This window comes from Oncorhynchus nerka, linkage group LG3, assembly GCF_034236695.1.
Source record: "Oncorhynchus nerka isolate Pitt River linkage group LG3, Oner_Uvic_2.0, whole genome shotgun sequence".
NCBI classification, from domain to species: domain Eukaryota; kingdom Metazoa; phylum Chordata; class Actinopteri; order Salmoniformes; family Salmonidae; genus Oncorhynchus; species Oncorhynchus nerka.
This window is the reverse complement of record NC_088398.1, coordinates 77,252,275-77,279,409: the sequence shown is the minus strand read 5'-3', so window position 1 is coordinate 77,279,409 and position 27,135 is coordinate 77,252,275. Positions and strand designations below refer to the sequence as shown.

At 41.8% G+C, this 27,135-nt stretch overlaps 1 protein-coding gene across 1 annotated transcript in view; it reads right to left on the bottom strand.

Annotated features, from left to right (window-relative positions):
* LOC115116748 (rho GTPase-activating protein 6-like) overlaps positions 1-26,837 on the bottom strand; it is an 80,923-nt gene extending 54,086 nt beyond the window's left edge. The window contains exon 1 of the mRNA XM_065016042.1: positions 26,018-26,837. Within this exon, the coding sequence (XP_064872114.1) occupies positions 26,018-26,503 (486 nt within the window). The 5' untranslated portion in view covers positions 26,504-26,837. The remainder of the gene's footprint in view (positions 1-26,017) is intronic.
* Between the last annotated feature and the right edge of the window lie 298 nt (positions 26,838-27,135).

Genomic DNA, 27,135 nt, shown 5'->3' with positions numbered 1-27,135 from the left:
AATGGAAGAGGCAAGTGGAAGGGGGAGAACGTAAGGAACTTGTTTGTCGGCTCTGCATTAAAGATCAAAATTGTGATATATATAATTGTGATAAATAAAAAAGTATACCAGTTTCATTTAAGGACCAAATTTAAGGACTGAATTCAAATGTTTGTAAATTCATTTAAAAAAAATTGAAATATAACATTTACATTTATTTTCAGACCCTTTACTCAGAACTTTGTTGAAGAGAAGAGATGTTCGATCGTGTTCAAGTGGCTGGGCCACTCAAGGAGACTTGTCCCAAAGCCCCAGTCTGAGGTCCTGAGCGCTCTGGAGCAGGTTTTCTTCAAGGACCTGTCTGTACTTTGCTCCATTCATTTTTCCCTCTATTCTGACTAGTCTCCCAGTCCCTGCCACTGAAAAAAACAACAACAGCATGATACTGCCATCACCATGCTTCACCGTAGGGAGTGTGCCAGGTTTCCTCCACACGTGATGCTTGGAATACAGGCCAAAGAGTTCAATCTTGGTTTCATCAGACAATCTTGTTTCTCATGGTCTGAGATTGCCTTTTTAGGTGCCTTTTGGCAAACTCCGAGTGGGCTGTCATTTGCGTTTTACTGAAGAGTGGCTACCGTCTGGCAACTCTACCATGTAGGCATGATTGGTGGAGTGCTGCAGAGATGGCTGTCCTCCTGGAAGTTTCTCCCATCTCCACAGAGGAACTCTGGAGCTCTGTCAGAGGACAATCAGATTCTTGGTCACCTTCCCAAACAAGGCCCTTCTCCCCTGATCAGCTCTAGGAAGAGTCTTGTTGGTTCCAAACTTCTTCAATTTAAGAATGATGGAGGCCACTGTGTTCTTGGGGACCTTCAATGCTGCAGAAATGTTTTGGTACCATTCCCCAGATCTGTGCATCAACACAATCCTGTCTCAGAGCTCTACTGACAATTCCTTCAACCTCATGGGTCAGTTTTTGCTCTGACATGCATTGTCAACTGGGATCTTATATAGACACGTGTGTGCCTTTCCAAATCATGTCCAATCAATTGAATTTTCCACAGGTGTATTCCAATCAAGTTGTAGAAACATCTCAAGGATGATTAATGGAAACAGGATGCACCTGAGCTCAATTTGGACTCTCATAGCGAAGGGTCTGAATACTTATGTAAATAAGGTATTTCTGTTTTTACTTTTTAAAGAATGTGCAAAAATGTCTAAATCCCGTTTTTGCTTTGTCATTATGGGGTATTGTTATGTCATTATGGGGTATTGTGTCGATTGATGAGGATTTTTTGTTATTTAATTCATTTCAGAATAAGGCTGTAACGTAACAAAATGTGGAATAAGGGAAGGAGTCTGAATACTTTCCGAATGAACTGTATATACAGTAGGTGTTCCTTTTGTCCAGGTGATAAAGGGCAGTGCTGAGTGCAATAGAGATTGCGTCATCTGTGGATCTATTGGGGCGGTATGCAAATTGCAGTGGGTCTAGGGTTTCTGGGATGATGATGTTGATGTGAGCCATGACCAACCTTTCAAAGCACTTCATGGCTACAGACGTGAGTGCTACGCGTCGGTAGTCATTTAGGCAGGTTACCTTGGTGTTCTTGGGCACAGGGACTATGGTGGTCTGCTTGAAACATGTAGGCATTACAGACTCGGCCAGGGAGAGTTTGAACATGTCATTGAAGCCACTTGCCAGTTGGTCAGCGCAAGCTCGGAGTACATGTCCTGGTAATCCGCCTGGCTTTGCGGCCTTGTGGATGTTGACCAGTTTAAAGGTCTTACTCACATCAGCTTATGTGAGCGTGATCACACAGTCTTCCGGAACAGCTGGTGCTCTCATGCATGCTTCAGTTAGCTCATCTGGTAGGCTTGTGTCACTGGGGAGCTCGCGGCTGGGCTTCCCTTTGTAGTTGGTAATAGTTTGCAAGCCCTGCCACTTCCGACGAGCATTGGAGCCGGTGTAGTAGGATTCAATCTTAGTCCTGTATTGACATTTTAGGACATTGAGGGATTTTTTTTTATAAGCGTCCGTGTTAGAGTCCCGCTCCTTGAAAGCGGCAGCTCTACCCTTTAGCTCAGTGCGGATGTTGCCTGTAATCCATGACTTCTGGTTGGGGTATGTAGGTACGGTCACTGTGGGGACAACGTTATCGATGCACTTATTGATGAAGCCAGTGACTGATGTGGTATACTCCTCAATGCCATTGGATGAGTCCGGGAACATATTCCAGTCTGTGCTAGCAAAACAGTCCTGTAGCTTATCATCTGCGTCGACTGACCACTTCCGTATATTGATTAATTAATGACATTAATTTTATTGGTTTTAGCAGGAGCTGGTTACATCTGGTTTTCTACATCAAACCTCAAACTGTCTTATTACCTTATTATCTCCAGTGTTGGTTTTAGCTATTGGTATAATGATATGAGTTTAATGGTATGAGTATAATGATATGAGTTTAATGATATGAATATAATTAAAAGAGTAAAACGATATGAGTATAATGATATGAGTTTAATGATATGAGTTTAATGATATGAGTATAATGATATGAGTATAATTATTTGAGTATAATAATATGAGTTTAATTAAATGTGTAAAACGATATGAGTTTAAAGATATGAGTAAAATGATGTGAGTAGAATGATATGAGCAGAATGATATTAGCATAATGTTGTACGACACAATAAGATGACATTTATGAAACACCCATATTTCAAACAATTAGCAGTACTTAATCAAGCCTAGATTTGATCTTGACTTTTTGTATTTTGTATAGTCGTGGTCTGTGAGAGCTACGCAGGATATCGTTTATGAAAGTCTTCAGCCCTCTGCTCCTCCTCCAAGCCCTCTAGTCTCCTCTCTTCTCTCTAGAGCTCTTAGGAATGCAGTCGGCATTCCGTCCAAACACTGGGAGCTAACTACCCACACTGCAGTCCTCCAGACCCACACCTCTCTCTCCCAGTCAGCATCATATCAATCAACCCTGACTTCTCTCTCTCTGGAGGAAACATACAGATTTCCACTTCAGCTTGGAGTCTAAAATCAGAAGACCTGCATTTATTAAATGATGATGGGCATGATGGCCATCTTGCAGTACTGATGTATGGCTGATACCGTTTGTGGGTCAAGTATGCCCCTGACTCCCAGCGCACCAGAGAAAGTGCATTGGACCAAAGGTCAGACAGAAGAGTCAGTCTGCTGTTATTCCTTCCAGCTGCCAGCAAGCTGGAGATGTAGCACCATCCAAACAGGAAGCTAGAGATGTAGCACCATCCAAACAGGAAGCTAGATATGTAGCACCATTCAAACAGGAAGCTAGAGATGTAGGACCATCCAAACAGGAAGCTAGAGATGTAGCACCATCCAAAATAGGAAGCTAGAGATGTAGCACCATCCAAAACAGGAAGCTGGAGATGTAGCACCATCCAAACAGGAAGCTGGAGATTTAGCACCATTTAAAGAGGAAAACGGCCAAACATTCCTCTCATGCTATTGAATGCAATGATGCCCTATGTTAAAAAAAGGTGACATTTGGAGTGTGCAATGGCTGGTTTCACATGTTGGGCTAAAATTAAGAGCCTTTTCAAGTGCAACATTAATAGCGGTGGTATTGGGAAACAGCTCGTAGATTTGCTCCTACAAACGATGAAGTTAGCATTAAAAGATGCTTTAGTGAAAGCCTAGAGCAATTAACAGGATCAATAAGTGTGTTACTCAAGGGCTCATCAACATATTTTCACCTAGTGGGCTCAGGGATTAGAACTAGTGACCTTTCGGTTATTGGAATAACGCTCTTAACCACTAGGCTACCTGCCACTTGGCTACCTTCCACTAGGCTAACTGCCACTAGGCTACCTATCGCATGTGAAAATCGAATTTGCTGTTTTACATGTAAGAAATATGTGGAATTTGTAGTTCACATGTGGGGGTGAAATAGTGTAATTCTCCTCACGTGAAAAGCTGGTGCTAAAATGTTGCAATATCAATGTTTCCACATGTGGAACTGCAAAATCTGTAATACCATTCTGTGAAAAGATTACAGCCTATTTCTTATTTCTGAGCCATCCACTCCATTATTACTGTAGTCCTCTATTGTGTTGCATTGATATACTGTACATGTTACCACTAAAAGGGAGGCATTCGGAGTGTTACATCCACTCCATTATTACTGTAGTCCTCTATGGTGTTGCTTTGATATACTGTACATGTTACCACTAAAAGGGAGGCATTCGGAGTGTTACATCCACTCCATTATTACTGTTGTCCTCTATTGTGTTGCATTGATATACTGTACATGTTACCACTAAAAGGGAGGCATTCGGAGTGTTACATCCACTCCATTATTACTGTAGTCCTCTATGGTGTTGCATTGATATACTGTACATGTTAGCACTAAAAGGGAGGCATTCGGAGTGTTACATCCACTCCATTATTACTGTAGTCCTCTATGGTGTTAAATTGATATACTGTACATGTTACCACTAAAAGGGAGGCATTCGGAGTGTTACATCCACTCCATTATTACTGTAGTCCTCTATGGTGTTGCATTGATATACTGTACATGTTACCACTAAAAGGGAGGCATTCGGAGTGTTACATCCACTCCATTATTACTGTAGTCCTCTATGGTGTTGCATTGATATACTGTACATGTTACCACTAAAAGGGAGGTATTCGGAGTGTTACATCCACTCCATTATTACTGTTGTCCTCTATTGTGTTGCATTGATATACTGTACATGTTACCACTAAAAGGGAGGCATTCGGAGTGTTACATCCACTCCATTATTACTGTAGTCCTCTATGGTGTTGCATTGATATACTGTACATGTTAGCACTAAAAGGGAGGCATTCGGAGGGTTACTTCTGCAGGCCTCTTCTTCATACTGAAAGAAGCCCAGTGGAAAGAACAGAGAAGCTTTCTCTCCGTATCTCCTTATTTTTCTTATCTTGTTTTCCAGTTTGTATGCATGGTTACGTTTTCAAAATCTAGAGACAACATGTTTAACTAAACTGTGTTGAGTTTTCTGGTCATTTTGATATATAATTTAATTGTTTTGAGATTTTTCAATTCACTTGAGTGTAGCCAAGCTAAGTAGCTAGCTCATTTTGTATGCAAGTCAATGAGAACATGGCATTTAGGTAGATTTTTTATTTCCGTTAAATGTTTTGGCTCTTAAATAGTTTTAATTTTACAAACAAGGGTACATTAAGTGTATTTACATGTGGACATATGAACCACGCTAATGATATGTATTTAAATGCTCCTTTATATATGACATTTGTATCTATGGGTCGCATGCTAATTCCTGACAGCTAGCTAGCATAGTAATAGGTGATAGCTAGCCTTCCATCTTGTCCTAACTAGCTATTTTTAGCCTATGTTATTGTTAACTGTCCATTAGTTTTTGTGATGTTTAATACACAGGCCTACAAAGGATTTTAATATATGGATGTGTTTTCTATTGGATTGAATGTAAACAGATACTTTTCTACATTTTATTTTTTTAGTTAAGAACAAATTCTTACATATAATGATTGCCTAGGAACAGTGGGTTAACTGCCTTGTTCAGGGGCAGAACAACAGATTTTTACCTAGTCAGCTCGGGGATTCAAACTAACAACATGTACAGTTACCCAACGCTCTAACCACAAGGCTAGTGGTTCTGACAGCTCCCCTGTCAGAGAGCTGTCAGAAGAGCTGGCAAAATGAATCAATTAACTCAAGTTAACTTTTTGTAATTTTAGTGGATTTTTTTTATTTTATTGTGATTATTTGCGTTGTCTGAAAGCGTTCAAAATACACTGAAAACATCTCATATACAGCTAAAAATATCAATGTGATCTCAAAACAAGTTGACATTGAGGTACAAGAAAGTGTGCTTTATCAACTTACCAGATTCTCCTAGCCGTTACTTCGACAATCTTCTAATGCTTTTTACATTAAAAAAAATCATAAATTACAGCTCAATTTGATCAAATTCTGAATTTGAGATTAATTGTGATTAATAACAGCAAATCCTGTGATTAACTTGATTACATGTTTAAATGTTGGTCAGCCATATTTTGAATTGAACTGTCAATATTCAGAGTTTGAAAGACATTGATTGTACATGCTTCATTGGAAGTGTCGGCCCTCTTGGTCTAATGGTCAAGAAATTGGCTTCTCCTGGGTTCTAATCCTGTTGGTTACAAAAGCGCAGATCTGAATCGTAGAATATCACATGTGAAATGTTGGGAAACCACGTGTGTGAGTTACGTGAAAAATGTACTAAACTAAATTATAAATATTTTGTCATTTTAAAAGTAAGAATTATTTTTTTTCCCAAGGATGTTTATTCTGGAAACCAATATTGATTGGACAGCTCTTCTTCCAATGACACGCCATTATTACACGTCATGTAATTTCACATTTCATCAATTATAATTGTGTTGAGACAAATGTTAAACTATTAAAAACAAATGTACTGTATAGATTTTGTTGAGCAGGTTATCAGCAGTGTTAAAGTAACGTGGTACATGTCTCCCTCTAAAGGACATGAGAGGACTTAAATATTATCTATCTGCTGGGAAATACAGGAGATGCTGTGCAATAGATTCAAATATAAAATGTCTTCCAAACGATTGATTAATGAAAGCATGTCAATAATAAGCCAATCATTGAATATTACTTTTCATGCATGTTTTGACGTGTCTAATTAATTGAATACAAAGGCTAGTTTAATCTCTTTATTTATAAGAGATGAAAACAACTCATTAAATTATTGAATCATTAAATCATTGAAAACAATGATTTAAGAATTTCAAATTGCAAAGGGTCAGGTTAGTTCAGGACATAAGATGGTGAATGACAGTAAGTAGCCAGCAGATATCAGCATTGGGCTATACCCTGAGATTCAACTGAGCTTTACCATCATACTGTACATGGAGGAAAAGACAGAGCATCCCCCATAACAGCCATCATCAGAGAAAACAGCAACACACAGACACAGACACACAGTTGTATCATATACATACATTCATTTGGGGTCCACAGTAATTTGTGTTTAAAAAAAAAAATGACATGACTAAATCTCTACATTTCACATTTTTCTCAAAGGGTGCACCAAGTTTCCTACTGTAGCCGGCGGCAATTTAATATCAAAGCAACGTGATATCCTAAAATCAACCTAAATGAAACCCAAAGCCTCCATTGCTAATGGAGGTTGCAGATAGACAGAGAATATTACAGCCACAGGAAACATGAATTCACTTACTGTAAGGCTTTGATGCCTTAAAGCAGTCATATCAAAGAATCTTTGTAAACATTACGACAAAGCTGTACTGCTCAGGAGGGGTAGTCCCTTAGAAGCAATGAAAGGTCATGACTTCCTCTCTAGGTCTCTATGTATATTCATATTAGGTTCACTGCCTCATGTGTCTCTCATCTAATCTCCTTCTCTAGTGAGAGATCATCTTTTTTTGTCTTAAGGCCGGGTTGTTAAGAGTGAGGTGATTATTAGATTTAATGAGACACAACCAGCCCAAGCTATTACTTTGTGATGAGCCACGGAGAGCAACACACTAATATGAAGCAATATGATCCCCATTGAAGATCCACTCCCTGAGTGTGACAGATGAATGTTCCTTCTCCTCCATTACGTTTTCACATCCGCAAGAAGCAGCCGCTGTGCTATCTATATTTAGAAAGGCTTTCTCACCAAATAACAACAACAATGTTGTGTGACGAGCTCTCTCAGTGACGAGCTCTCTCAGTGGCGAGCTCTCTCAGTGACGAGCTCTCTCAGTGACGAGCTCTCTCAGTCAGCCCATTTACACTGAACTAGGTAGAAATCCATTCCAGTCTATTCTCTCTCTGAAAGAGGGAGTAATAAGGCCAGTAATTATGTGAGGAGGAGTGAAGAGTTTTCTCTTAGAAAATAATTCAGGAGACTGTCAACTAGTACTATAAATACTGACAAAGCAGGCAAACAGATGAACACCTTTGTCACACTGGCAAGTCAAACAGGCACTTTCGTCACCTCGGCAAGTAAAATGTTAGGAGGAAGTTGATCGTCTTCATACTGCTCTATTTTTAACGTAGAACATATGGATTATTTCGAACAGATTAGAAATACTTGCTCGACATATTCCGTGGCAGTCATCCAGGCTGTGGGTTGGAAAGGCTTTCTGGTCTCAGACTGAGTTGCTACAGTTTTGCAGCTATTCGGGCAGATCACATTGAGCTGACTGGCCCTCTGGGTCACCGTCTGAAAACATAGCCATACGGACCACGAAATGAAAATAACCATTGATTTATTTATTGAAATGTTATTTTCAGGTTCACAGTTTCACTATCTAACTCGTAGATTGTATATTTTCGCCCCTTTTCGACAGCGGAGGCGTAGGTATATGAGCATACGCTACTTTGTGTGGTAGGTTCTACAGGCAGGTCTAGTTCCATGCCATACACACTGACCGTCTCCTGTGGGAAGAAATATTTGCCTGGGGGAATGTTGCCAAGGATCAGGTTCAGCAGTTCTGCTGTGAGAAATAAGAGTTGAGATGTACTTCATGTAAACCAGATGTCCCTTTTAGCTTTACATTTCAACCCAGCCATCACAGTCCTCAAGTAGATCCTATTCAGGGCACGTTCTACTGTATACGAAATATACAAGAATAAAAGTGAAAACTAGACAAGGTCTTCAATGTTATCTAACGAATGAAATATAAATCATGTGTCAAATCACTATGCTAGGATAGGATTGACAATGATGTGCTTTTTGGGAGATTGTAATGCCATAGCAACCTCGGTCCCTAGGCTAATTGCTACCACAAAGAGCCGACTGGGGGACAAGACTAATGCAATAGTGATCCTACAGTGTAGTGGATAGAATCATGAGAATAATAGTCAAAGCATTCAGTTTTATTTATTTGTAAAGTGTATAGTAACATGTTAATAAAGGCACTTTAAATACATTGAGATTTGATTTGATTTTGAGTGTACCACTATCCCCCTTTTCGATTCCATGGGGTTCATCAATGATTGAACCAGCGTGTTGATCACTTGCATACGACACTCTATATCAAATCACATCTAATTTTATTGGTCACATACACATGGTTAGCAGATATTAATACGAGTGTAGCGAAATGCTTCTGCTTCTAGTGCAGTAAAATCGAACAAGTAATCTAACAATTCCCCAACACACACAAATCTAAAAGGGAGGAATAACAATATGTACATATAAATATATCGATGAGCGGCATAGGCATGGTGCAATAGATGGTAATAGAGATGAGTAATGTAAGATAAGTTAACATTATAAAAGTGGCATTGTTTAAAGTGACTAGCGATCCATTTATTAAAGTGGCCAGTGATATGAGTCTCTATGTAGGCAGTAGCCTCTGAGTTATTGATTGATGTTTAGCAATCTAATGGCCTTGAGTTAGAAGCGTCTCTAGGTCCCAGCTTTGATGCACCTGTACTGACCTCGCCTTCTGGATGGTAGCGGGGTGAACAGGCAGTGGCTCGGGTGGTTGTTGTCCTTGATGATCTTTTTGGCCTTCCTGTGACATCGGGTGCTGTAGGTGTCTTGGAGGGTAGGTAGTTTGCCCCCAGTGATGCGTTGTGCAGACTGCACCACCCTCCGGAGAGCCTTGTGGTTGGGGGCGGTGCATTTGCCATACCAGGCGGTGATACAGTCCGACAGGATGCTCTCGATTGTGCATCTGTAAAAGTTTGTCAAGGTTTTAGGTGACAAGCCACATTTCTTCAGCCTCCTGAGGTTGAAGAGGTGCTGTTGCGCATTCTTCACCACAATGTCTGTACAGCCAGCTGCCCTACCTGGACCATTTCAGTTTGTCTGTGATGTGTACGCCTAGGAACTTAAAACCTTCCACCTTCTCCACTACTGTCCCTTCGATGTGGATAGGGGGGCTGCTCCCTCCGCTGTTTCCTGAAGCCCACGATCATCTTCTTTATTTTGTTGACGTTGAGTGAGAGGTTGTTTTGTTGACATCACACTCCGAGTGCCCTCACTTACTCCCTGTAGGCTGTATAGTCATTGTTGATCATCAAGCCCACTACTGTTGTGGCGTCTGCAAACTTGATGATTGGGTTTGAGGCGTGCATGGCCACGCAGTCATGTGTGAACAGGGAGTACAGGAGGGGGCTGAGCACACACCCTTGTGGGGCCCTAGTGTTGAGGGTCAGCGAAGTGGAGATGTTACTTCTTACCTTCAACACCTGGGGGCGGCCCGTCAGAAAGTCCAAGACCCAATTGCACAGGGCGGGGTTGAGACCCAGAGCTTCCAGCTTAATGATGAGTTTGGAGGGTACTATGGTGTCGAAGCTGAGCTGTGATCAACGAACAGCATTCTTACATAGGTATTCCTCTTGTCCAGATGGGATAGGGCAGTGTGCAGTGTAATGGCGATTGCATTGTCTGTGGACCTGCTGGGGCGGTATGCAAACTGAAGTGGGTCTAGAGTGTTAAGGTGGAGGTGATATGATCCTTGACTAGTCTCTCAAAGCACTTCATGATGACAGAAGTGAGTGCTATGTGGCGGTAGTCATTTAGTTCAGTTATCTTTGCCTTCTTGGGAACAGGAACAATGGTGGCCATCTTGAAGCATGTGGCGACAGCAGACTGGGATAGGGAGAGATTGAATATGTCCGTAAACACACCAGCCAGCTGGTCTGCGCATGTTCTGAGGACGCGGCAAGGGATGCCGTCTGGACCAGCAGCCTTGCGAGGGTTAAAACTTTTAAATGTCTAACTCATGTTCGCCACGGAGAAGGGGTCCTTGTTCGCGGGCCGCGACGGTGGCAATGTATTATCCTCAAAGCGGGCATGATAACTGTATGCCTATAGGGCATTAAACATCCAAATGTATTGTGCATGCATATTACATCTACAGACGTATTATCTAAATTTGACCAGTTTCTCACCACAGGAAAATAATCCTGCAGCAACAGGAAATGTAAATGATTATTTGGATTTCATTTTTTTTTTAGATGGATACATCAAGTCTGACATTTTGAAATGGAAACTAGAAAACTTTTAAAGTATTTTAAAACCTTGAATACACTACAATTATCATTTCCTGCTAAACAGGAAAATGATACATCAGAGTGATCTCATTAAGATAGTCTATCTGTAAGTGAAAGATAATGCTCCTTACAGAAACAGAATATCTGTGGACATTTTAACACGACTCTCGGATCTGGGTCTGAACCTTTAACAACCCAATGGAAAAATGTACCTTAAACAACCCATGGAAAACTTAACCTTTAACAACCCCATGGAAAACTTCACCTTTAACAACCCCATGGAAAACATCACCTTTAACAACCCCATGGAAAACATCACCTTTAACAACCCCATGGAAAACATCACCATTAACAACCCCATGGAAAACTTCACCTTTAACAACCCCATGGAAAACTTCACCTTTAACAACCCCATGGAAAACTTCACCTTTAACAACCCCATGGAAAACTTCACATTTAACAACCCCATGGAAAACTTCACCTTTAACAACCCCATGGAAAACATCACGTTTAACAACCCCATGGAAAACTTCACCTTTAACAACCCCATGGAAAACTTCACCTTTAACAACCCCATGGAAAACATCATGTTTAACAACCCCATGGAAAACTTCACCTTTAACAACCCCATGGAAAGCCTCACATGCTGCAGTTACTTTGTCCTAACCAGGGACCCCAGGCTAGTGCGGCACAAGTTACAGAACATACTGTACATCTTATTATAGGAGAGTACGAGAGAGCTGACTCTTGGTGGGGGAGAGGTGCCGTGTTTCATACAGTGGGGAAAACAATGTCAAACTGACTTCACTGTTGTTATTCAGTCGGACTACAGTCTCTTAGATACAGCAGGAACACAGGGCCACAGTCTCTTAGATACAGCAGGAACACAGGGCCACAGTCTCTTAGATACAGCAGGAACACAGGGACTACAGTCTCTTAGATACAGCAGGAACACAGGGCCACAGTCTCTTAGATACAGCAGGAACACAGGGCCACAGTCTCTTAGATACAGCAGGAACACAGGCACACAGTCTCTTAGATACAGCAGGAACACAGGGCCACAGTCTCTTAGATACAGCAGGAACACAGGGCCACAGTCTCTTAGATACAGCAGGAACACAGGGACACAGTCTCTTAGATACAGCAGGAACACAGGGCCACAGTCTCTTAGGTACAGCAGGAACACAGGGCCACAGTCTCTTAGATACAGCAGGAACACAGGCACACAGTCTCTTAGATACAGCAGGAACACAGGGCCACAGTCTCTTAGATACAGCAGGAACACAGGGCCACAGTCTCTTAGATACAGCAGGAACACAGGGCCACAGTCTCTTAGATACAGCAGGAACACAGGCACACAGTCTCATAATGGCACCTTGGGCCTATTACATGTGACTGTGGTTACTGATCTGCACTGAGATATGCTTAAGCAATAAGGCCCGGGGGGGTGTGGTATATGGCCAATATACCATGGCTAATGGCTGTTCTTATGCACGACGCATAAGAAGAAGATGCAGAAACCTCATTGAGCATTTGTAATGAACATCTGTGCTTCGTATCACCATCACACAAACAACATGAGCCAAGAAGAACATCTCATCATCATTCTTACCGTTGATGAGTCAGTCTTCAACAGGTTTTAATCCAGAAGACTAACATAATTGGTTTATCATGTATATATAGTTTTAAATCAACATTATAAACCGTATGCTTGACGTAACATAACATTTAAATCATGTTACTATAGCATAAGTAAATATGCATAACGCCCACTAATCAACGCACTTGTGGTGTTGTAAACACAGGCAGCTGATTTCCAGAACACGAGCACCATGTAAGATCTGCAGCCCCAATGACGTAATAAATCATATTAAGTATCCCATTGTCATAGAACCAGTCCTCCTGCTATTAATCAGCCTCAATAGAATTTATAGTGATTACATTTCTGAGTGGTCTGGCTTTGGATTCTGTGTGAAGAAACCAGAAGCCTGGTCTTCATTAAAAGCCTATCGTAATGTCGCCGTCTCAATATGTCTCGGTAGAACTAAATAAACAGCACAGCCGTGGATACCTTCTTAAGGAAGTGCTGCTAGGACTTGATGTGCACAGCCTCAGAGATCCCTGCATTTATCCTTCACCTTGAAGTACTGCCACTGAATTGGTAAACTGCTATGGCTTTAAACTGCCCTTAGTGTCCTGAGCACAGGAGGTTGGTGGAACCTTAATTGGGGAGGACAGGTTCATGGTGATGGATGGAGCAGAATCAAATGCATGGTTTCCATGTGTTTGATGCCATTAGCTCTATTCCAGTCATTATTATGAGCTGTCTTCCACTGGTCCTAAGGGTTTGTGTCCATCAAGAGCAGTAGGAAATGTGTCAATTTACATATTATTTAACTAGGCAAGTCAGTTTAAGAACAAATTCATATTTACAATGACAGCCTAGTGGGGAACAGTGTGTTAACTGCCTTGTTCAGGGGCAGAACATATTTTCACCTTGTCAGCTTGGGGATTTGATCCAGCAACCTTCATTTACTGGCCCAACGCTCTAACCACTAGGCTACCTGCTGGTTACTGGCTCAACGCCCTAACCACTAGGCTACCTGCTGGTTACTGTCCCAACGCTCTAACCACTAGGCTACCTGCTGGTTACTGTCCCAACGCTCTAACCACTAGGCTACCTGCTGGTTACTAGTCCAACGCTCTAACCACTAGGCTACCTGCTGGTTACTGGCCCAACGCTCTAACCACTAGGCTACCTGCTGGTTACTGGCCCAACGCTCTAACCACTAGGCTACCTGCTGGTTACTGGCCCAACGCTCTAACCACTAGGCTACCTGCTGGTTACTGGCCCAATGCTCTAACCAAAAGGCTACCTGCTGGTTACTGGCCCAACACTCTAACCACTAGACTACCTGCTGGTTACTGGCTCAACGCTCTAACCACTAGGCTACCTGCTGGTTACTAGTCCAACACTCTAACCACTAGGCTACCTGCTGGTTACTGGCCCAACGCTCTAACCACTAGGCTACCTGCTGGTTACTGGCTCAAAGCTCTAACCACTAGGCTACCTGCTGGTTACTGGCCCAACGCTCTAACCCTTAGGCTACCTGCTGGTTACTTGCAAAATGCTCTAACCACTTGGCTGCCTGCTGGTTACTGACCCAAACGCACTAACCACTAGGCCAACTGCTACCCACATCAGAAGAGGCTACCTGCTACCCCCATCAGATGAGGCTACCTGCCAACCCCATCAGATGAGGCTACCTGTCAACCCCATCAGCAGAGCCTAGGCTACCTGCCAACCCAATCAGAAGAGCCTAGGCTACCTGCTACCCCAATCAGAAGAGCCTAGGCTACCTTCTGGTTACTGGCCCAATGCTCTAAGCACGAGGCTACCTGCTACCCCCATCAGAAGACCCTAGGCTACTTGCCAACCCCCTCAGAAGAGCCTAGGCTACCTGCCAACCCCATCAGAAGAGCCTCGGCTACCTGCTACCCCCATCAGAAGAGGCTACCTGCTACCCAAATCAGAAGAGCCTAGGCTACCTGATGGTTACTGGCCCAACACTCTAAGCATGAGGCTACCTGCTACCACCTTCAGAGGAGCCTAGGCTACCTGCTACCCCATCAGAAGAGCCTAGGCTACCTGCTACCCCATCAGAAGAGCCTAGGCTACCTGCTACCCCCATCAGAAGAGGCTACCTGCCAACCCCATCAGAAGAGCCTAGACTACCTGCCAACCCCATCAGAAGAGGCTACCTGCTAACCCCATCAGAAGAGCCTCTATCCCTGGCTAAGACCATCATTAAATTAGCTCTGCTTCCTCCAGTCCATATCACACACGGAAGACCCATTCATCTGGTAAATGTAGCTTACCTGCAACAAAAACAAACAAAAAACACGTTTTTCAGGCACTCCAATCATCCCAAAGCACTGCTGTGGGGAGTGCCTTAGGAACAGGTGAGTAGAAGCCAGACTTACTCCTAAAGGCTTAAACACCACCACCTTCATCGTATTCTTCTTCTTCTTCAGTTAGGTTTAATGGCGGTTGGCATCCAACGTATGTTGCATTACCACCACGAACTACCATCTAACCCTACACTCATTAAAACCCACCACCCCACCATCTAACCCTACACTCATTAAAACCCACCACCCCACAATCTAACCCTACACTCATTAAAACCCACCACCCCACCATCTAACCCTACACTCATTAAAACCCACCATCCAACCCTACACTCATTAAAACCCACCACCCCACCATCTAACACTACACTCATTAAAACCCACCACCCCACCATCTAACCCTACACTCATTAAAACCCACCATCCAACCCTACACTCATTAAAACCCACCACCCCACCATCTAACACTACACTCATTAAAACCCACCACCCCACCATCTAACCATACACTCATTAAAACCCACCATCCAACCCTACACTCATTAAAACCCACCACCCCACCATCTAACCCTACACTCATTAAAACCCACCACCCCACCATCTAACCCTACACTCATTAAAACCCACCATCCAACCCTACACTCATTAAAACCCACCATCCTACCATCTAACTCTACACTCATTAAAACCCACCACCCCACCATCTAACCCTACACTCATTAAAACCCACCATCCAACCCTACACTCATTAAAACCCAACATCCTACCATCTAACTCTACACTCATTAAAACCCACCACCCTATTCAACCCTATCTGCCCTACCCAGTCCAACAGCTAATTATAGGACACCACCACTCAACACGCCCTGTAACTCTTCTGAAGTCCCCCAAATACCCCCGAATACTGTACTACTGCTGCAGCCACCATAACATCTATTTTCTGTGACTCATCTCTACTGTAAAGTTGATAAACATAGCTATAAACCCTAATCCTTCTGTGCTGGCACAGATTTACTACTCACTGGGATCCTCTCAGGATCCTTCCCCCTTGACCCATCTTCCTCTACTTTCTTCACTGCCTCAGCACACAATACCCCTGCTCTACTCTTACCCTGGCAACCTCAACCTGCCTCTCTCACACAGGACACTTCTGATCCCCAGCCCCATAGGCACCCCTACAATTAACACATACGGCTTCTTTCTCCAATGCTACACATTCCTTTGTCTCATGCCCTTCTGCACACTTCTAACACCTAGAAACCTCCCTCCTACACACTCTTGCCACATGCCCATAAGCTTGACACCAGTAACAATGTAATGTAATCGGCACAAAAGCTCATACTGGATAACGGAAAAATCCTAACTTTGTCGGGCAAAGACGAACTCTTCTGTCTCACCGCTACCCCAGTAATCACTCCTTTCAATTGTGTCCTGTTCCGAAGAGCAAATCAAGAAACCGATCTTGGTCCCGAGTTGCGTGACATGGAGCTCCCGCTCCCTCTGGGTGGAAGAAACGCACACAAATATCCCATGCCCACTAGAGGGTACCTTTACTGACTCAACTGTCCCCAACTCCTTTCACACCCTGAAACTTCAAATGAATCTGCTAAAAAAGGCAAGGATCCACTTTCTCCAAAAAATGTCACACCTATTGGACCAGATTCTTCTTTATCATATCCATTGACGCCATGCTCAGATTCCGAGCTCTTCACCACACCTTCCACTTCACTCGCCGTGAATCACTTCCCTTTCACCTCTCGCCCCCCCAACATCTCCCTTTCTATCGCCAACTTCATCAAATTCAACCTCTGTCTCTTTAACACCTTCCTCATTTTCACCTTCCCTTCGTCACAGCCGAAACAGAAGACTGTCTGCAGCTTAGGTCGAGGCAGTAAGTCCCCACACTCACAGCCAAAGTTCCTGTGTTTCCCGTTTGTCTCTGTAGCCTTTTTCCACTCGACCGTCTCCACAAAATCCATGCTCCCCTCGACCGAGCTATTCCTTTGTTTCACCGGCCTGTCGAACAAAACTCGATGGTAAACTAGGCAAGCTCAGGTAAAGGACCTTCTTCACATTCACGTCCCAACACCACAATCTTACAACATCGGCGATTTAAATCCAGGGTCAAAAGGGGACCATCTCTAAACAGGACGTGCCGCTATTAGCGAAAGCGAATGCTACGCCAACCTGAGGATCTGACTTTTTCAGCCATCTATTTCCTGTGTTTGAGTGGCGCAAAATCCATTTGGCACTTACATCTTACTGTATTGGTAGCTTTCATTTTACTCCTGTAACTCTTTCATACTCTTGCTTGTGCCAGTCATTTTTTCCCCCGTTAACATTATGACTGTGGAAATGTTTGTAGTGACCTGTCAAACACACCCCGTGTAATGGCTGAAATGGTCTCAATGGAATCCACTGTCTGTCCGTTGCATCTATGAGAACGCTTCGTCTGGGATGTAACGCATCATCTCGACACTTACATCCCAAGGAAGAGGAGTGGCCCGAGTGGTGCAGTGGTCTAAGGCACTGCATCTTCGTGCTTGTGGCATCACTGCAGTCATCCTGGTTCAAATCCAGGCTGTATCACAACCGGCTGCGATTGGGAGTCCCACAGGGCAGCCAAGCGTCGTCCAGTTTGTGCCGTCAATGTAATTAAGAATTTGTTCTTAACTGACTAGCCAAGGTTAAATAATTGAAAAAACGTTTTAAAAGATCACTTTATTCTGATGGGTGTTCATTTGTTTGTGGAATTGTAAAAAGTTCATTTAATATAGTCGAAGTGTTAACAAATTAGATGAAAGCAACTTTCGAAAATGAACACTTGCATTATAGTGATATTATGTCTGATCTCGCAAACAATGTAAAGTATGTGTTGATTTTTTATCTGGGAGTATGCTGCTATTGACACGATTGTTGAATGATGCAGTCTAGACAACGCAGGTGAGTGCAGGTAGGTCTAGACAGAGAACGTTTTTGGTGGTTGCAGCAAATAAGGCAGATAGAATTTTCTTTATTTTGACACGAAATACACTGAGTATACAAAACATTAAGAACACCTGCGCTTTCCATGACATAGACTAGACTGACCAGGTGAATCCAGGTTAAAGATATGATCCCTTATTGAGCCAACTTGACACATCTGTGGGAAGCATTGGAGGCAACATGGGCCAGAATCCCTGTGTAATGCTTTTGACACCTGGCAGAGTCCATGCCCTGCCGAATGGAGGCTGACAATGACAATACATTGAATACCCGAATAACCACAAAAATCCCTGAACTCCATTATTTGTGCTATAATTCAGTCAATATCTGATGAATTTTAAAAAAGTATAAAAGTTTGGAGTATCTTCATCCTTTATCCAACTGTTGCAGTTATTAGAATTGTTTTTAAATCCTTTTGGTGACCGTTGCTACAACTATAGACTGGTATTGCCTCTGGATATTTTGTTTGGAGGTAAATAAGTGTGTAGATGATATTGCTAATTTACACCATCACAGCAATTCCTCGCTTTGTGACTTCCAAGTTAATAAAGTTAAATCACGACAGATCTTAGGATTTTCAAAAGCTATCAAGACGTGAGGGGAATGAGCTCGCTATCCTGTCGCTTACCAAAGTTTGTGCCAAACCAAAGTTAACCAATTAAAATAGTTTCTTTGCAGAAATGACAGGAAATGAAATGCTTGAGCTGCAGTAAGAAAGTCCACGAAGAAGAAACAACACATTACTCCAGGCAGAGTAGTCACAGGGATTTGGGTTTTCTGACTCATCTGCAATAAGATATGTATAACTCTTACTCTGTATCTGCTAACAGTTACTAGGCCCAGTTTTAAGAACTGCCAGATTGAACGAGACAATGCAAACAGACACACAGATGTGCAAGAATGGGTGAGAGAGGGTGGGCTATCTACAGCACCATATCGTTTGAGTGCATTTGCTCCACGACACTATGGAGCAAAGGATACCTACTGCATGCATCTGTGAGCTGCATGCCCCCCCCCCAAAAAAAAAACATGCCAAATGTGCAGTTTCACATGTGAAATAGCTGTTTTCATATGTTGACACCATATTTTCACAGGCATTACATTTAGAGTTCACATATTAACACCACCTATCACATGTGAGGAGAAAAACATTTGCAGTTTCACATGTTAAAAATGTTCACATGTGAAAATCGGATATGCAGTTTCACATGTGTGAATTGCAAATTCACATGTGAAATTCTCACTTTCAGATATAAAGAAAATGTCACGTGATGTGTGTGTTTCACACGTGTCCCGAAAACCATGTTTTTTAACATTGTTTTTTTTCATGTGGATAATATTTTTTTTGTAAGGGGCCTCCTTATTGAAACACATAGAAACAATGTAATGCTGTAACATTACATACAATTACTCTTAAACGTGTGTAGTAACACTGCAATTACTACAGTAGCAACATTATACTTTAGATGTTGCCACTGAGGTATGTTGAGATGGATATAAAAAAAAGATGTATGCATAGCTGGACTTTTGAAACTGCTCAACAAGTTTACTTATTAGGAAGAAGTGAACCGGCATGGGGAGGGGTGAATGATCCCACACTGCCCTGGCCACAGGAATGCAGCTTGTCCTGATTATGCCAACGAGGACTACATCTGCTTGAAACTTCAGAATTTAGGGAGAGCAATGGGAGAGAAAACGGATTGGGGGGCTTCAGACCCATCTCTACTGTAACGTTAGACCTCCTAGTCATCTCCTTACCAGCATTTTTTTTTATAGAGATGAGACACAATATGGGGTGTGTGTCTGTTTGTGTGTGTGTGTGTGTGTGTGTGTGTGTGTGTGTGTGTGTGTGTGTGTGTGTGTGTGTGTGTGTGTGTGTGTGTGTGTACGTGTGCGTGTGTGTGTGAATCCATAGAGTCAGGTGTTTGCTGAGTGTCTATATCCTTGTAATGGGATTGGACTCAAGACGCGATGCAGTGCGCCTCCAGACAGAGCTAAACACACCAATGGTCCAGAACAACCCCCCCCCCCCTTTATATAACTTTATATAATGATAACGGAGGCACCCCGATTACATTAAGTATTTAAAGTGCAGCAATATGCAAACACAGTAACCGTACTGAAATGGAAACATCATGCAGTAACTGACACCAACCCTGCTCTGTGTTTCAAGACACATTCCTGGCTATAAAAGTTGACATAAAAAAAAATAGTACAACATTCACTTAAGAACTATTACAACCATGTTACAACATTCTACATTCTAAAAACGGGTCCTGAAAAAAAAAATATGGCAACAGTAACCCTTACAACAACAACACAAAACACATGAACTAGCTGTTTTCACATGTTGAGCTTAAATTTCAGACATATTACATTTAGAGCTCACATGTTAACACAACCTTTTCAAAACTTTCTCATGTGAAAATCTCCTGTTCACATTTGGAATTGCAAGTTCACATGTGAAAATCAAATTTGCTGTTTCACATGTAAGACAACAGAAATCTCACATTCACATGTCGAATTGCAATTTAACAGGTACTAGTGAAATAGTGTTATTCTCCTCACATGTCAAAAGGTGGTGTTAACATGTTGCAGTAGCAATGCTTTCACATACGGACTTGAACATTCTGTAATGCCATTCTGTAAAAAGTTAACTTATCAGTGTAATAATTCCAGTGTATTAAAAATAATTATTTCATACTTCTGGGCCATCCATTCGGGGGGTGGTACTGCTGAAGGCACCTCTCTTCTTCATATGTTGGTCGGTGACCGTTGGAAGAAGCCCAGTGAAAAGAACAGAGAAGCTAGTGCTCCGTGTCTCCTTATCCTTTTTAACATGTTAAAATTAGCTCCGTCAGAGTTAATCAGTTAACTCAAGTTAACTTTTTGTAATTTGACTGACTTTGAGGTTAAAGAAAGTGTGTTTGTCAATTTAACAGATTATGCTAATATTCTTGTAATGCTTTTTATATAAACATTTTCAAATTACAGCTCAATTTGAGCAAATCCTGCGATAAAAACTTATTTCGACTCTGTCAATCACCACATTCTTATCGGCAGACTCAACAGCCTTGGTTTCTCAAATGATTGCCTCGCCTGGTTCACCAACTACTTCTCTGATAGAGTTCAGTATGTCAAATCGGAGGGCCTGTTGTCCGGACCTCTGGCAGTCTCTATGGGGGTGCCACAGGGTTTAATTCTCGGGCCGACTCTCTTCTCTGTATACATTAATGATGTCGCTCTTGCTGCAGGGGTTCAAAGGAGCAAGATAAATAAATAAATACAGTATGGGGATGAGGTAGTTGGATGGGCTCTTTACAGATGGGCTATGTACAGATGCAGTGATCTGTGAGCTGCTCAGACAGCTGGTGCTTAAAGCTAATGAGGGAGGTAAGTCTCCAGCTTCAGTGATTTTTGCAATTCATTCCAGTCATTGGCAGCAGAGAACTGGAAGGAAAGGCGGCCAAATGAGGAATTGGCTTTGGGGATGACTAGAGAGATATACCTGCTGGAGTGCGTGCTACGGGTGGGTGCTGCTATGGTGACCAGTGAGCTGAGATAAGGCGGGGCCCTACCTATCAGAGACTTGTAGATGACCTGAAGCCAGTGGGTTTGGCGACGAGTATGAAGCGAGGGCCAGCCAACGAGAGCGTACAGGTCGCAGTGGTGGGTAGTATATGGGGCTTTGGTGACAAAACGGATCGCACTGTGATAGACTACATCCAATTTGTTGAGTAGAGTGTTGCAGGCTATTTTGTAAATGAAATCGCCGAAGTCGAGGATCGGTAGGATGGTCAGTTTTACGAGGGTATGTTTGGCAGCATGAGTGAAGGATGCTTTGTTGAGAAATAGGAAGCTGATTCTAGATTTAATTTTGAATTAGAGATGCTTAATGTGAGTCTGGAAGGAGAGTTTACAGTCTAACCAGACACCTAGGTATTTGTTGTTGTCCACATATTCTAAGTTCGAACCGTCCAAAGTAGTGATGCTCTCTATTATGCAAAGAAATACTTTGGAACCGTAAATTAAATTACAATCCCTAAATTAAAATCACTTGGAGTTGACGTGTTGATGTTTTTATAGTCTTTCAGGTCAAACAATTTAAACAAAACGAAAAAGTTGGTGGGCCAAATAAATTCACCTGTCAGTTGGGGAGCCCTAGTATAGTCTAACACCTTCCATAATAGTAGACTCAGGCACTTTGAGCTGACAAGAATAATATGCCTTTACATTTAACACAGGTGTTCCTATAAATTGATGTATTTGTGTAATCCACCACTCCAAAAGTTCTGTTGATTCTGACTGGTCATTCTAACTGACCACATTGTTTGAATGCATTGAAGAGGAAATGGCCCTGCTGCCTTAGATGAAAGGTTTTCTATAAACACATGGTTCTGTTTATCTAAAAACAGGACATACAGTCCACAGGGACAAGAGTCCCTCTCTTAGTCTCTTCTGCAAAACTACTCAGACAGAGCTGTAATCACACCGCCAAATCCTGCAGAAAATTATTTTGATCTCTGATATACAGTACAAGTCAAACATTTGGACACACCTACTCATTCAAGGGTTTTTGTTTATTTGTACTATTTTCTACATTGCAGAATAATAGTCAACTCATCAAAACTATGAAATAACACAAATGGAATAATGTAGTAACCAAAAAAGTGTCAAACAAACCAAAATATATTTTCGATTTTAGATTCTTCAAAGTAGCCACCCTTTGCCTTCATGATAGCATGATAACCTCAGGAGGCTGAAGAAATTTGGCCTGTCACCAAAAACACTCACAAACTTTTACAGATGCACAATCGAGAGCATCCTGTCATGCTGTATCACCACCTGGTACGGCAACTGCTCCACCCACAATCGTAAGGCTCTCCAGAGGGTAGTGAGGTCTGCACAACACATCACCGGGGGCAAACTACCTGCCCTCCAGGACACCTACACCACCCGATGTCACAGGAAGGCCAAAAAGACCATCAATGACAACAACCACCCAAGCTACTGCCTGTTCACCCCGCTATCCTCCAGAAGGCGAGGTCAGTACAGGTGCATCAAAGCTGGGACCGAGAGACTGAAAAACAGTTTCTATCTCAAGACCATCAGACTGTTAAACAGCCATCACTAACATTGAGTGGCTGCTGCCAACATACTGACTCAAATCACTAGCCGCTTTAATAATAATAAATTGGATGCAATAAATGTATCACTAGTCACTTTAAACAATGCCACTTTATATAATGTTTACATACCCTATATTACTCATCTCATATGTATATACTGTACTCTATACCATCTACTGCATCTTGCCTACTCTGTTCGGCCATCGCTCTTCCATATAATTACATGTGCATATTCTTATTCATTCCTTTACACTTGTGTGTAAAAGGTAGTTGCTGTGAAATTGTTTGATTACTTGTTAGATATTACTGCACGGTCGGAACTAAAAGCACAAGCATTTCGCTACACTCGCATTAACATCTGCTAACCATGTGTATGTGACCATTAACATCTACTAACCATGTGTATGTGACCATTAACATCTGCTAACCATGTGTATATGTCCATTAACATCTACTAACCATGTGTATGTGACCATTAACATCTGCTAACCATGTGTATGTGACCATTAACATCTGCTAACCATGTGTATGTGACCATTAACATCTGCTAACCATGTGTATGTGTCCATTAACATCTACTAACCATGTGTATGTGACCATTAACATCTGCTAACCATGTGTATGTGACCATTAACATCTGCTAACCATGTGTATGTGACCATTAACATCTACTAACCATGTGTATGTGACCATTAACATCTGCTAACCATGTGTATATGTCCATTAACATCTACTAACCATGTGTATGTGACCATTAACATCTGCTAACCATGTGTATATGTCCATTAACATCTACTAACCATGTGTATGTGACCATTAACATCTGCTAACCATGTGTATGTGACCATTAACATCTGCTAACCATGTGTATGTGACCATTAACATCTGCTAACCATGTGTATGTGACCATTAACATCTGCTAACCATGTGTATGTGACCATTAACATCTGCTAACCATGTGTATGTGACCATTAACATCTACTAACCATGTGTATGTGACCATTAACATCTGCTAACCATGTGTATATGTCCATTAACATCTACTAACCATGTGTATGTGACCATTAACATCTGCTAACCATGTGTATATGTCCATTAACATCTACTAACCATGTGTATGTGACCATTAACATCTGCTAACCATGTGTATGTGACCATTAACATCTGCTAACCATGTGTATGTGACCATTAACATCTGCTAACCATGTGTATGTGACCATTAACATCTGCTAACCATGTGTATGTGACCATTAACATCTGCTAACCATGTGTATGTGACCAATGAAATGTGATTTGATTTGTTCAAACTATTGACTGATACTATATCTACAAGGAGATTAAGAGCTTTACTTGTTTGTTTGTTTGTTTCCCTCCAGATTTATTCTAAGGGTAGCTACAGCTAGCCCGGTCCCAGATCTGTTTGTGCGTATCCCTAGGCCTAATCCATTGTCATTGTCTAGACAATTCAATAAGGAGTTGACAAGAGGGCTAAAACAGACTGGCACCCAGGCTAAACTATAGATGCTACAGATTTCTATAAGTTTCTTTAGGCTATAGTTACGGCTTCTAAAGGCTATAGTTACTCTATGCTTCTATAGGCTATAGTTACTATATGCTTCTATAGGCTATAGTTACTATTTGCGTATATATGCTTCTATAGGCTATAGGCTATAGTTACTATATGCTTCTAAAGGCTATAGTTACTATATGCTTCTATAGGTTGAAGGTTTTTGATATTAACTATCCTTCTGAGGAAGATAGACAGAAATTTGCCAGTGACATCATGCTGTACGCCTAATTTATATCCCATTGCTCACAATTTGTAAGTCGCTCTGGATAAGAGCGTCTGCTAAATGACTTAAATGTAAATGTAAATGTGTGACATTGTTCCATATTTCAGAGACTAACAAATATGCATTTGAAAGTTTGATATGAAATTTGAGATCAACAGGTGTAACTATTACTCATGAGTCATGACTCTAAATACATGTTTTTGCATGTTGACAACTGACACTGTCACACTGTTAATAAACTGTGGTCTGCCACCATACTACTACTTTCACCACCACCTTCAATCATCATCATCAGCTTTATTAATTAACTAAGCTTCTTTAATTTGTGTATTATTGTGTAATACAGCCCAACCTGGTCTCAGAGCATTTCGTATAGTACTGTATGTAAATCTGAAACACTCGATTTAGTATGATATGCTTCATTTAGTATGGTTTATTTTAATTTGTGGATGTCCATTATCCATTTCGTATGATATGTTACAATTTGCAAAACCTATGATATGTTACGAATTCTAATTTGCTCTGGCTAACGTTAGCTATGCTAGGGGTTAGGGGTTAAGGTTAAGAGTCAGGTTAAAGGGTTAAGGTTAGGGTAAGGGTTAGCTAAAAGGGTCATGGTTAGGGGAAGGGTTAACTCACATGCTAATTAGTTGCAAAGTAGCCAAAAAGTAGGAAGTAGTTAAAAAGTTGACAATTAGCTAAAATGCTAAAGTTATCCGTGCTGAAATTCGAACTCGCAGACCTTCACGTTATACGGTGACCCATCCACCCCAATAACCTTCCTCTATTCGTGTTTGTCTTTAATGCCTTTAATTAACTTTCTGTCTTATGTAACCACAACAAACATAACATATCATACTAATTTGAGTGTTTTCGATTTACCTTTACTGTTACGTCTAGTCTATGAGACCAGGCTGTACAACATGAAGTCTACATAGGGTTGCAAAAATCTGGTAATTTTCCCAAAATACCCAGGTTTTCCATAAATCCCGGTTGGAGGGTTCCTTATTTCTGCAATATTTTGGGAATATTTCAACCAGGATTTCTGGAAAAACTGGCAATTTTCGGAAATTTACCGGAATTGGACAGTTTGAACAACAGTAATATGATCATGATCACCACCATCATCATCATCAACAACAACAAAAGTGGAATTTTATCACTTACTTACCTCGGATTTCCATACAGCGTATGATTGAGGGATGGATGGTGGAGATGGCTTCTTTTGAAGCCACTTTCTAGGTGAAAATAAAGTGCTTGAGCTTCCGGTTGGAGTAACGGGGCTTCTGACAAGAAAAGGTAAATCCCATGCCGTGCTTCTTTTAGTGGCCTTGGAATCGTAGTCGAATTGGCCAGAAGTATCCAAATATATTGACAGGCTTGAGGATGCTGACTGACATTGTTTTGCCCCAGCTGTAAGTGGCGCATCCAGTTTGGAGAGGCTTTCGTTTGAGGCTCGGAGGTAACGACCATGATTTACACTTAGGTAAAGCGACTTTTGATCTGTTTGACCCGATGTCCCATCCGTTTCGGTCCCACAGTGTCTTATCAAAGTTGAATCCAAACTTCTAGTCTGTCTCAGTCTCCGTTTGGACATTGTTTTGGATGTTGGCGAGGAGCATGAGAAAACGCTGCTCAGCAACCCTTGCGCGGACATATCATATATCAGTAGGCTATTCTCAACGTTCCACAGATGATCCTACTTGTAAAAATCGAGTTCATTAAAGCGATCAGAGATTAGATTGTTAGCTTGAATAAACATCATGCAATGTATTCCGTCCTCACAGTGATACTGGCTACCTGTTGCGCGCCATAAGGAACCCGAAGTTCAACCAAGAAACCACACAGACTGAAGTCATTGACCCTGTTAGTTCTTTGTTAGTTCTTCCTTCTCGGAATTTACAGGAACAAGGATGGGGGGTACATAGCCTCTCCCGGGACAGTTTCACAATTCTGGCCCCTTGCGCGTCACAAAGCTTCGCCCCTCTGAGTAATATGAAATGAATGCTTCTGCCTCCTCGCTTGAGAGCCGCTCTGCTCCCGGTTCCGCCACCATCATACATCAAGGCACCCCAGGATGGTCCTAATCAGTGGTGATTTCACATCTAAACAATGTAATGACATTGAAAGGACGTCTTTAATGCCTTGTTCACACTGCAGGCCTTATTGATCAAATCCGTTTTTTTTCTTTCAAATCCGTTTTGGAATACTTTCTATCCAAACAGCAAGTTACAAGTGATCAAATCGGAATTGCGTGCTCAGACAGCAGTCATTTGCTGACATGGCTAC